The sequence below is a fragment of the Patagioenas fasciata genome, chromosome 1 (assembly GCF_037038585.1).
Source record: "Patagioenas fasciata isolate bPatFas1 chromosome 1, bPatFas1.hap1, whole genome shotgun sequence".
Taxonomy (NCBI): Eukaryota; Metazoa; Chordata; class Aves; order Columbiformes; family Columbidae; genus Patagioenas; species Patagioenas fasciata.
This window is the reverse complement of record NC_092520.1, coordinates 26,605,823-26,619,570: the sequence shown is the minus strand read 5'-3', so window position 1 is coordinate 26,619,570 and position 13,748 is coordinate 26,605,823. Positions and strand designations below refer to the sequence as shown.

The window sequence follows — 13,748 nt, the reverse complement described above, 5'->3', positions numbered from 1 at the left end:
GAAAAGACTGAAAAGCTTACACTATTCAGCACCATTTGGAAAACAAGGTTTCCAATGTAGGATACTTTTTGCATGACATAAGAGTACCTAAAAGGAAATCCGTTCAAGATTAACAGAAGTGGCTATACAAATGGAACTGTTCATAGAAGTGATAGCATTATTCAGAGCATTCCTTCCTCCCATCTGCCTCAGGATAATTAGATTTTAAGATATTTTTTTGGTTTTTTATCCTTAGAAAAATCAAAGTTCTATTACCAGGTATTAAAGGTAATCTGCAAAAGGAAAGAAAAAAAAAATGAGTGTGTCTTCATACTATTCCATGAAGCAGAAGGATGCCAAAAGTTTCCCTCTCCATTTTCTGCAACCCCCAGGAGATTTTCACTTTCTCAACCCTTGACTGAAGTTGTGATATCCTTGAAGAGAGCTCTTCTCTCAAGTGCTTTTGCTTAGTTTAGAAAGAAAACAGATCAGAGCCAGACATTTCAAAGGAGTTTAAGTAAACATCAGTTGCTCTCAGTAAGGATTCATTTCTCCATGGTCAACAGGCTCCTTCGTCATAGAAAATCCCATTATCACTATTATAAATGATTTTATAAAAGAGTCTCGTTCTTCTTCTATAGGCCACAATAAACAACTACTACTAAGATTTGACCATAGTTAAATCAGGTAGGTTCTTACTGAAAAACCTTCCAAAAATTATAGCATAATTTTCATTGACAAAGAGTAATTGCACAAAATATAAACCCTCCACAATCTATGATATAATTACTAAGTAGCTAGTTGTCTTTACTTTCTCTGACACATAAGGAGGGATTAATCAGCATACATCATATACATCCTCTCCTGTAGAGGACTGGAGAAGTTAGCTCATTTCAGTTCTAAACTATGTTTCTAAAACAGTATTAAGGCTATTTATTCACTTATTTAAGGCTGTGCAATTGTAATGTGAACTATCAAAGATTATAATCATACTCCAAGAAAAAAAAAAACAACACCACACAAAACAGCCTCTAATAAAGCCCAAAATTTAGTCTTTTCAGATTTTTATTTTAGAAGTACACAATCAGTAACAAAAAGGATGATTAAAAAACAAAACATCACTGAAAGTAACAAAACAAAAAAGAAAAACAAGAAAAAATGAGGGTCACAAAAATATTTAAGGACAATACCTGTTGTATTAATCATACTTTTTGGTGTAGCTCCTGTTGCAGCAAATATATTAGGTGTACCACCCGGCGGCAGTCCGCTCCCAGCTGTGGCAGCTCCAACTGTGGTCACGGCCAGGCTACCTGGAGGGGGTTTCTTTACTGGTACAACCACGCTCCTGTGGAAAAAGAAATGGCAGATTAGCAAAAGTGCACCAAAGAGTCAGCAAGAATTTTTGTTTGTTGTGGAATTTTTGTTTCCTTGTGGCAAACTTTCATACTTGTTTAAATCAGCAGCACATGATGTAAGTTGAATACCTAAAATGCAACATAGTAAATATTTGCTTTTGCAATATTAATAACATGTCCATTTAAAAATAAGATTTAAAAAGCAATCTTGAGAATTTGAGGCTCTTAAGAAGAAAACAGGGCTTTCATACAAAAATTCTGACATAAATCAGTTACGCAGAGACAACACTGTGTTCAAACAAGCACATTCTCACTTAATCTTAGGCCACTCTTTTTTTAAAACCCCAAAGCTCAAAGACTAGCTGTACATGTTAAAAGGGAAGGAAAAGGAAAATACTAGAGATATTCAATTACTATTTTTTGAACACTGAACAGCTGTTATAATGCAGACAACTATATTTACATTTTTCCATTTAATATTTCCATTTATCTCTATGAAACTGACCCTAAAAAAACCCTGTTTCAGCAGAAAACTTGAGTGAAGAACAAACCTGATTTGTAAATGTTAAAAAAATATATTTTCATCATCATACACACATTTTCTGGTTAAGCAGATATACTTTTCCTTAATCATTGTGATTAAATAAAAGAGCAAGAAAATGCAACTAATTAGGGTAATAAGGCCACATCTTGCTCTACTAGTTCTTCTGATAATTATTTTGTTACACTTCTGTGTAAATATGATGGCACATGCTGGATGAAAATGTGTGGAACAATATTTCACAGTAATGCATTTTATTAATATATGTCTAAATTCTCATTCTCCCCAAATTTTAAAGACTGGTGATGCAAATTGTATCGATGATGCCATTGTGAGAATTATATACAAGTGTTATTTTTTGTGATCTCCTCTTCTGTGACGACAGTGTACAAAACAATCCATAAGCAATTTTTTTCTCACTTTTTTTAGAGGGGTAACACTGCCAGTTGATGTGTTTGCATTTTGAACAACAGTTTTACCACTAGCCTGAAGCATATACTATTAGAAAGGTAATTCTAGGCATATTGATGGTTTTCTATGTCCTTCCATTTCTCATTGGAGAAGATGAGTTTGGACAATGCAATAGCTGTTAAGATACGTGACCCTAAAATAAATGCTTTTGTCTGTAGTTAACAATCTCTTTCAATCTTTGCTGATATGGAGTGTTTACATAGCAGCAGCTAAGGGTGAATAAAGTTGAGTCTACACAGGTTAGATTAATCTGCTCTATAACACCATGAAATTTCTAAAATTAGCTCCTATCCACACACAAAGATCTCTAGTTCAATTAATACTTCAATCAAACACTTCAGTTCTGGTTGTTCAGGAATACTGATTCAGTACTTGGGAACAGAGTCCCTGTGGTGCCATAGAAACAAAATAAGAAATGAAGACTTGTATTTTAAGTGGGAGCATCTCCCGATTATATTAATTTCATAAGGAAACTACTGTGATTACCTGCAGAATCTTTGTAGAGAACTGCAATAGAAAGGCTAAGATTGGTGTGAATGAAGAATGAATGGGAATATTTGGGTGCTGAGGCACAAGAAGGAAGGACACAGCAGGAAGAGGCATCCTAGACTGGCCTGTGCTAATGGCACATAGATTATCAGGCCATCAAGATCAGAGGCACATGTGTAGTTTCACAAGATAACCAGAACTTGGAGACAAAACCAGTGAACAGTGATGACTCAAAGAGGTGGGGAAGGACAGAAAGGCTGTTGGTAGCTCCATAAGGGTAAAAACAAAGGCATCTCCAAAACCTGCAGTTAGTTTCCAAACTAATTGTCCAGGAAATGTGAGGAAGACCTGATAGCTGGCGTCCCATGCTCTCCATATCATTGCAGCAGATCCTGGACCTAGCATCGGGACACAAGCACGGGGGTGCCTGAGTGCTGGACAGACTCCTTAGACACATACCATTCTAGTGTTTGACAACATGAGACAGAGTGTGAATGAGTGAGATCTGTTTTGTTCTGGGCTGTATTTTAAGGAAAGTAATTTTTTCCTCCTATAAGGTCTGGTATTGTTACCTGCTAAATTGCTGATACAATTGGAGAAAAAGTATCTGTATTTTCCTGCTCCTTTTTCAAAGAAGATGAAGCTAAATTCAAGGTCTTCTTTCTTATCTTCCAACAACTCAGTGGTCTTTCAGAGTATTCAAAAGGCCACCTAACTTTCCATAGCAAAGACCACATATGTCGACTTCACTCCTCAGGCGTAATAGAATCATAAAATAGTGTGAGTTGGAAGGGACCTTTAAAGGTCATCTAATCCAATCCCCAAATGTACAGGCCTCCCATAAATGTGAAGACTCTTAAGAGCGTACTTCAACACTGAAAATCAGTTCCCATAGCAAGAAAGGACATTCCTGTCCAGATCCCGCAAATACTAATGATCTACATATGGTTGAAGTTCTTTTGTCAGTCTGAATCAGGCCATTGAGAGAAGTCAGGTGTTATTAAATTACAAATTATCAGGAAACATCAAGAGAAACCTCTCTACCATAAGAACAGGCAAAATCGGTGAGACATTATCATCTGAGACCGAAAGAAAACGCAGCTTTCTGACATGTCATACATGGTGACCCTGTCAAAATGTCTCTTTCCTACTGATGAAACAAAATACAGCAAGTGAATACAGAATGACATCCAGATGAAGGAGACTGAAAAACTATTCAAACAACACAATAGAGTGGTCAAAAATCTGCAAAACAATCAGAGGAAGAGCAGAATAAGAAAGGTGAAAGAGGATGACTGACTGCTTTCAAATAAGAAAACACCTCCTTTTAACCAAACAAATGACTTCAACAGCACAAACACTGAAAACAGGCAAATCAAAACAAATCAGATTTATGAAAGAAGTATAGCTATTTACCTTAGCATAATATGAATGAAAGAAAGAATTTAATGTGACAGCTGCCTGTCAGGTCTTCATGTATTTTTTTCATGGAGGAACAGAAATCTACAGACTAGAAGAAAAGGTTATATACACTTCCATAATTTCATTTTAGGCCTTGCCTTACAGAGCTTATTTCAGACTTCCTAAATGTTCCAAACTGGTCCAAATTTTTCTGAATCACATCATAGTGGTCTCAAATGATCCCCAAAATTTTAGTCAGCAAAAGCTTGGTAGTAATTGGCCGTAGCAACTATTTTTTTTTCTCTGTTCATTGGGTGCCTTAAAATTCTAAAACCAATTGTGACTACTGATCACTACTCTGTTACTCTAAAAGTATACTCTCAATTTGTAAACCTAAGCCTGAATTCATCATAATTCATATCGTGCTTACGATGAATGCTGCTGGTTCAAACTGCATACCACTTGTGCATTGCTGGTTCATTAAATAACCTCAGCAAATGTTACACGAGTCTTATGGGTTCTAGAAATTTGCATAAAATAACTAATAATACCATCAAAGTGTTGAACTGCAAAAAGAAAAAAATGGAAATAAAAAAAAATGCTAGTGCTTGTGACAGACAAATCAAGTTACACAAAATTATAATTTCTTTCTTTTTCTCTGTGATCCACATTCTGTATCTCTTCTCCATTTTAAAATTTAAAGGCCTTCCAACCTAATCACTATGGTCAATCAAGAGGTCAGATATAAGCTTTCAATACTGGATGTCTTGTGCTACCTATCTGTGCAAGAGGAATTAAATTACAATCACTTTATGCTCTTCTGGGATATGTGAAACCTCTTAAGGCTGAAATAATATTCTTGCTCGCCCTTTCCTCCACCGCAGCAGCAGAAAGCATGAGTATTTTTAGGAAGTGGTCTTCAAAAAGCAGTACAGACTTAAGGTAAACTTTTCACAGAAGTACTCTGAAACAGCAACTTCTGCCAGGTATTTCAGAAGAAAATACAATATAAAATGTGAGACAATTTGTCTGCTATATTTTATGTTACCTTCTTCCTACAGTTAGATTAATTTATTCTCTGAAAAGAAAGCTTAGTATCACTTTGAAGGTTATTAATATTCTTCATGCATATGTACATGTCCAGTCCTTTACGAAATATGTATATTGCTGATAACTCACTGCTCTTTCTGATTTCAGCTCCAGATTGTGATTCGAGTTTGTAACAAATGATCATTAGTATGGAAAAACTACACATTTTGAATCCTACTTTAGAAAACTTTCTATTAGGCTGACTGCATTAAGATTCATCTGAAATAAAGGAGGAAAGACATAACTCAGAGTCAACGAGATATACTGAACAGATATGGAAAGCTTACAGAAGGATACAGTCTTTGAGACTTATGTAAATGAAACCTTAGTGCTGCATGTCCAGTTATTATGGATTCTTTCAATCATTTCATACCATACATTCATCAAAACATCCAAATCTTAGAGCACATAAAGTGACTCTAATCTACTAAGCACAAATTGCCTTTTTCTAAATAGAAGAAAGTGAATGATCTCAGGTGTGGTTATAGGACAAGGATATGAAGATCATTGATCTTCGCTCTCAGAAAAAGCAGGAGAGTATTTACTCCCAATGAAATCCTCAGTCACTAGTACCTCCTTTGCCTTCAGGATTAATTAGCTGAAGCATGTAAAATAATCTAAAATATTGACAAGAAACAAGGAGAATCTGTAACAGATTAAAACATTAACTATCAGGAAAGAGGAATGGTCTTGGCTGAACATAGAAATAGGAAATACCGGAAATTTAATAATTTGAAGAATGTGCATAGAATATAAGTGAAGATGTTGTGTATTAAATGTCAGAAGCATGATCAAATAAAGAAGAAACATAAAGAAACTGTCAGTATAAGGCACAGACTGAGGCTGGGCAAGTAACCTAATCCTGTATACATGATTGCAAGAAAATCTGAAGAAGCAAGAGTTAAAAAGCAGCAGTCCTGCAAAAGTCGATACAGCTTTAATATTGATTTTACAGAGGCCTCTTGGGATAAAAAGCAAGACAAAAATCTGGTACAATTTTCATCTGTATACACAGTGAATCATTTCAGAGAGATGCTGGTTTCTCTTGATAGAACATACGTAAGACTTCAATTAAGATATACCTAGAGCTCCATGCATATGAACATGAAAAGACGCACATCACACAGGTTATAAGAAGAGTTTTGAGAGAGCTACCTGTGTACAAATTGCTAAACAATGGACAAGAGGAATGTGATTACAGCTTGATGGAAAAAAATTGAGGGTTAATATACCCAATTTTGGTTGACTTTAACCTATTCATAAATTTAGGATGAATTTGTTCTAAACAAAGATTGTCCCCCATTTTATTTAGTAAACAAGCAGCTAAAACACTCTCCAGGAATAAAGATAATGCAACTCCAGCTCCCTTCTCTGTCTAACAGGATCTGAAACCAAATCTCCCATTCTCTGGAGTGTACTTTAACTGCTACGATAGAAAAGACATTCTAGAGAGAGGAGCTCTCAAGTCTTTCCTTTGGACCACAATCTCCACTGCATAAAGATGAGGAAAGTTATTGAGAGTAAACTGGATCCCCAGATGAATCACTGAATTCCTACACTACAGATTAGTTTTTTCATTCACATGTTTACAATCTACTGTGATACCCAAAGTAATGGGGAATGCAATGACTAAGTACAAACAGCACCTGTAACTCTCCCTGTTTTCTCCAATTAGTTTCATTATGACCTTAAGAAACCTTTTCTGTTGGGAGAAGACTAAAGCATATTTATTCATAACTCATTTTTATTAAGTTTTCAAGAAAATCAAATCTATTTTTCAGCCATCAATTTTTTTTGAAAAATCTAATTACTCTAACAGGACTATAACCTTCTGATTCAGATATTTTATTTAAGTTACTGTGTAGACCAGTGCATATCAATGATCTCCCAAAGGTAGGCAAATATATAACGCATAAATATTGAACCTCCCTATTTGAACCTTCAGTGCAATTTCTCTCACAGTTCTTGTCTTTTTCCCATTCTTTCAATCAGTATATATATAAAAAAAAAGCTAGTAAATTGTATAGATACTCTGAGTAGTTCTTCTAAAAATAGCCTACATATCTAAAACATGCTAAACATAGATTTTCTTTCTCTGTAATAACTGGCAGGATATGTATCAGCCCTGACTGGATTTCACAAGATGTTCCCCTTTTCTAGCACATAAATGCCTTTAAAACTGGCCCCAAAGGCCTTATACGGGGGAAAACTAAACAAAACAAGAAAAAAAAAAAAACAACCCACAAAAACACAACACCAAAAAAAAAACCCAAACAAACAACAAACCAAATTAGAATACCTCAAAAGTGTGCCCTTCAAAACATTTCAAAATATGCTTGTAAAGACTGATTTATGACGTGATAATTGATTAAAAGGGAATAAGGTATTTCAAAGCAGCAAAACTAACTGATCTTCTCATTTCTAAGAACTCAAGATTTTCTGCTTATGCAAGCATGCTTCCTATTAAAATAATTCTGCTAAGTACAGAAAATATACGTAAATTACCTCACTTTGGAAAAATAACATGTGAGACATAAACCCATAAGCACTTTCAATTTCAATAATAGCACCCCTCTAAAAACTCTCTACTAGAAAACAGTAGAACAGAAAAAACAAGCTTCAGAATGCAGTACTGCGTAGAATCAAAAATAAATTCATGAACATTAAAGGTTCAAGTTGCATCTAGTGGGACAAATGCAAATTGACAAAAAAAAAAAAAAAGCAGAAACAAGAAGTCCTAAAACCCTAAAAATCAATAGCAGAGACTGATTTTTGTCAGACAAAAGATGAGAAGGCAAAAAGGAATTATCGGTGAGTTATGGTCCATTAGTTGCAAATCTAGGTGAAATAACCCTCTGTGTTTGCTTCTAAAAATGTCATCCTGGATGCCATTTACAAATAATTCAGTCTGACGCTAAAAGACATGTCATAACTTTGAGGATCCAGGCTCCAGTGTCCCAGAAATCTGTTTATATAGCGCATAATGTAATTACAGCTACCTTAAGACAGATGAGGCAGAAGGCAGCAATATATTGAAAACTAATTGAAAAATGCAGTTGTCCAGAAGCACTTGTGGGGAAGAGGTCTCTGAAAAGCTGCTCAAAGCTTCAGAGTTTGAAGCGAAATTTTTGATGTTGTCACTCTCAATCTATTGAAGAGCTGACAGACAATCAAACCCGTCTGGCTGGTTGGCAGCTCATTTTGCTGGCAGGTGGCAAACAATTAGACACACCAATTTGTGCCTCCTGATGACATTAAAGCATGAAACTAAGTTGTATGCAGGGCCTAGTGATTTGTGTGAAAGCATTTCAAAAATAATACTCTTTGCCGTGGCAACTCATTTCAGACTGCCACCTCCCATTACGGCTTTGAGCGGTGAAGACGACAGACTTGAGTTACGTGTGGTGCAAGGCCGCTTCTGTTCAATCCGTCATCAGCGCCCCCTGAGACCTCAATCCCCTCCTTTCATCAATATCACCTCATCATTTACATTCGATAGTACTTGGACTGCTGCATACATTAGCTACGCACAAGTCTTATTTGATAAAACATGCTGGACACATTTCCTGCTTTTATATTTCATTTATAACTTCACAAATTCTACAGAAGAACACACTGTAGCCCATTACACAATTACTCTTATGAACATGTTAGCAATGTACAATTAAAAGAACATGTAGAGCAAACCATATAATATTAAATGATAAAATAAAATTCTTAACTTCAAGTCTATTTACAGGAGTTTGCTTTCTATAGCATTTCCCTGCATGTAAAATCAGTGATTACAGTTAAAGAAATATTTTTAAAACACCAAAGACACCATCACTTTTCTACTAATTACTTATTACATTGGCTCCTTTTTTTTTTTTACAAGGCACTCAGCCATCCAAATGCAAAAACTAAAGTCTAGCCCCACAAGGACTAAGAATATATTTTGACTAAAGCAAAAACCACATTTCTCTAACCTCAATTTCACTATAAATATGGAATCACTGTGTAAGTTTTATGAAAAAAGAAACAAATAAAGCCTGACAAAACAATACACTCCATTGCTCGTGATTCTCCCTAAAGAGAATAAACGTGACCAACAGACACATTGCTTAGTGAAGTACCAAAAGCTGCACAATATACAACAGCAGAAGATCCCACAGTAATATAGTCCACAGGCATAGTGTTAGCTTTTGAAAAGCATGCAGAGTATATTATTTATTAGTTTATATCAGTAAAAGCAACTCTATTTACATAAGCAAGCATGGAAAAACAATCGAGTTGTAATTTTATCTAGTATTTCAGTGAAAACTGGTATACTATAGGCAACACAAAATGTTCATAAACCACCACAAGCTAAAACTCAGGTTGTTTTCACAATATTTTAGGTAATTCTAATATTACTTCAATATACTATTCAACCCAACCTTTGTTTCACTCCTCATGAAAAGTTGTAGGGTCAGGATCTCAGTCTACTCCTCCTTAGTAATTTGAAAAAGAAAAATGACAATGCCACCCATCTTTTAGCTCCGAAGATTGCCACAGTGGTCAAGTAAGTGCTCTGAAAACATGCGCAAAGTGTACAAAGAAGCCTTTGCCTGGACAGTGGTCGTTATTCATTGATACAGCCATGAGGTGCAACCAGCCAGTTGAGGGCCTGTCAGCTAGGAATATTAGTATTTCTAATGAGATGCCCACAGTTCAATAAAACTTTAGTTGGAGATAAGAGTTTGACACTTCCTGATCTGCTGGGAGCTGTGTGAACCTACTGATTTTGCTTGTATCAAAAAGCGTGACCTACCTCACGCATCAAAAAGAAATAGCAGGATGATCTATTGAAGAGAAAAAAATACCCAACAAAATTGACACAAATAGGTCTTGTTTTTCCTAACCTTCAACCATTATCACTTTTTTTGCCAAGGAAGTAAACAATGCCAAGGGTTGATATGGTATGACATTGGTCACCGCTACAAACGTAGCCATACACTTAGTGTCAGCAGAGTAACAGGGTAGGGAAAAAAAAAACCAAACCAACACAAAACACACAACACTAAACCCTCTAGGCTCCTAAGCAAACTTTTCATATGAAATGCCTACCACAATAGGTATGGTCTAGACATGAACCATGTATAAGTATACATATACATGCAAACAAAAGGCAAGAGTTTTTCTATGGAATTCCTAATGAAAAAGTGCATCTCCTATTTTATTTTAAATTCTCATGTTTCTTTTAGAACTTTACTATTTACGTGACGCTGAAAACATCGATTGCATATTTTTTTCTTAAGACTTTAATGAAGACATTTGTGGCATTTTTGCAGGTTTTCTGTAAATTCGGATGGATTTTTCTCATAAATCATAACATAGCCATTTTCTTGTTTTACTTTTTTCCTCCAGAATTTCAATTCTTGCACCTGCATGATGAACTAATATATTTCTACAATTTTGCAAAAATTTTGACACGTGACTTACCATATCTTTGAGTTAGGTCTTGATTCCACTTTTTAAAATTTTTTAAAACATTCTTATGAAGAAACTGCAGGGATCTTGTCATAGTGGAAAATGTAACCACACCAACATGCACGAAGAGTTAGCTCTTTGCACGTGTTAAGATTGAGCCCACAATGGAACAAGTTACCCTTCTTCTAGAAGGATATTGTTCATTGCACATCTTAACACAACTTCTATGTTCAGGATAACTGAGATGGACTGGACATGTAAAGAAAAGTATATTAATTAGAAGCTTGGAATCTACAATCTCAAAAAGAAAACAAAGGATTCTTTGTGGAAATGTTCAGCGGTTTATTTTTAAACACTAACTTCTGATTGCATTTGCTTTTTAAAGACCTAAAAGGAAACTGGCTTCCACCAGGACCATGCAAACGATTTGCCATGGTAAAAGCATTTCAGTACCAGAAAACAGTGCAATGATGGATCCAATTAAGATTTAGGCCTTTGAAAGAATATTCGACTGAATTTCTGCACAGCCTGTCTGCTCTGTATCAGCAGATATTACTCCTCCTCCTCCTCCTCACTAAAAACCTGTTTTAAAGGAAAAAAGATTTCATTGCAAAAGTATTTCTTCACAAAAGGTTTGTTTCCCAAGTACCTCGTAGAGTTTTATTCACTGCTAACAGAGAAAAACAAGGTGAATTACTTTCATCCATACAGTCTGTTTTGGTAACACAGAAAAGGAGAAGTAATGCAGCTATTATTTTTTTTTTAATATAGTTTAGCACAAACCAATAGAAGAATCACCATGTTTGAAAAAAAATTCTCTAAATTTCTGAATAATATCAATATAAAATCATAAATCCAGCCATTTACCTGTCAAATGAGTGAAACTGCATGGGAAGAATAGCATGAGCTTCTCTCTTCAGTGCGGGATCTGGGTAAGGGATCGGATCCGGACCACATTCTGCAATTTCAACAGGGGCTGCCACAAGACTTTTCAGTATTTCCTTGACATTGATGCCTTTACTTTGGCTGATGCTGGATATCGATGATGCAGGTTTCAAGATCTCACTGGGGCTTTCCGTTAAGCTCTCCTGAGATTTCTTCACTTCCGAAGACAAAGTAGACAACAGCTCGCTCATAGCATCGGGGCCTGTGCTGGTCTCCAAGTCTGTCCCATTCAAAATATTGGGCATCTGTTCATCTCCAATTCCAGAATCTGTATGAGGAATAGAGCTTTCCAGCTGAATATCTTCAACTGGTGTCGGTGTTTCTTTATCTTTGATATTTTCTGGAAATACAGTTGGTGTCTCTGCAGTGAAATAGAGATTATGAACAATATTTATAACTTAGTTCGATTTTTTTCCTAAAAATATGATCATGAGGTTTTAAAAGACAGAAGTGTAAATTTTGGAAAGCCCACTAATCTTAGTAGTTGACACCTTAAAAACTCATTCTACATGCAAAACATTTTGCTTTCAACAGCTGTTTGGCGTATATAAAGGCTTGGAAGAGGATGCCCGAAGTTGCATTATGCAAGCTCAGTGACATTTAGAAATTACAGCCCACTACTCACACAGTAATCAAATAGTAGAATGCTGCCAGCAAAAACAATATTAAAAATTATAACCTATTGACTGCACTCCTGTATGATCTCTGAGACTACTGGAAGAGAAAAATGCAATTACTTATGCTTTAGGATTACTATAAAATTCAGTCTTTTTATTGCTGTTAGCAAATATTAAGCTTGCATTCAAAAGAAAACGGCTAATTTTTTTGTTTGCTTTACCTTTTGTTTTAAATTTGTATGGTACACATTTTTACACACACATCATTACACTGAATATAAATTTATTTACACATGAATGAAAATAAGTGTTATTTTTCAGTCTTTATGTAACTCCCCTTCCTCACAAAAGGTAAAATCCTGTAATTCTTTCTAGCAAATGTTAAGAACAAAATAAAACTTTGTGGAGACAAGAAAGTGAAATCTGTTGAGTCTGGAACATTTCCAGACTGCAACGAACTCTACAACATCTTGTAACCGAGAAACGCATATTTTTATTAATCACTTCAATGAAACAGACACAATAACTTCATTAAATAAGAATCATTTGCTATGCTTTGTAGAAAGGTAGCTAGAGCTGTGAATAACTTCCATATTAATCTTTTTGGTTACATTTTTAGAGCAATGGACTGTGACTATTTTTAATGACAAAAAGCTTGCATTAAAACTGATTTTTTAAATTTATTTTTGAACTACCTTATTTTCATCAGATCACTTGTCTTGACTATAAAATTTATCTCACCCGTGTATGATTGCAAACTTTTCATTTTTTTGATGGTTCTGATATAACACTTTAGATATTATGGAAAATGCAGCATACTTAGATGAAGCTCTGCCCTTCTGCCTATTCCGAACAAAATGTCCTTCAACAATATAACAACAATCACATAACTTATTACTGCTTGTTTGATACAGTCATGTGTAAAATATCTATGTATCTACCATACGGGCAGGAGTGTGTGTGTATGCTTGTGCACATGCAAATTCTATACGAGACTATTTAGGTGTTTGAACTAATGGTAGCCTAAAACTCTTCATGCATGCAAGTGTTAACAAACACATATAGATAGAACAGAAGAGGCTTTTAAAAATACAAAGCAGAACAACCCATTATAAGGAGTATTGTTTTCTTCTTTTGACAGCCGTAAATGCTGAAGCCACTTCCTTCTTCTCATTCCCCTAAGTGCATTAAACACGTCTTATCAAATAGATATGAGCCCTGCTTTGTGAAGCAGGAAGTAGAAAAGGGATTTATGAGCTGCATAAAATGCACTTAGCATCAGCCTGGTCAGGAAGTAAAAAAAAATAAAATAAATTTAAAAAAAAATAAAAAATCCATATCTACTTAGTACTGCCTATATTTGGCACAGAAGGACATCTGATCCACAGAATGATGCTAATGAATTTGCTGCTT

The 13,748-nt window shown here is 35.2% G+C and overlaps 1 protein-coding gene across 14 annotated transcripts in view; it reads right to left on the bottom strand.

The window, feature by feature from the left end:
* NBEA (neurobeachin) overlaps positions 1-13,748 on the bottom strand; it is a 480,010-nt gene that overhangs the window by 283,697 nt on the left and 182,565 nt on the right. For 13 of the 14 annotated variants that reach the window (XM_071804835.1, XM_071804807.1, XM_071804804.1 and 10 more), the window contains 2 exons: positions 11,641-12,079; positions 1,170-1,324 (listed from right to left, as the gene is read on the bottom strand). In XM_071804835.1, coding sequence (XP_071660936.1) covers positions 1,170-1,324; positions 11,641-12,079 — 594 coding nt within the window. The remainder of the gene's footprint in view (positions 1-1,169; positions 1,325-11,640; positions 12,080-13,748) is intronic. The other variant, XM_071804811.1, reaches the window with a different exon arrangement.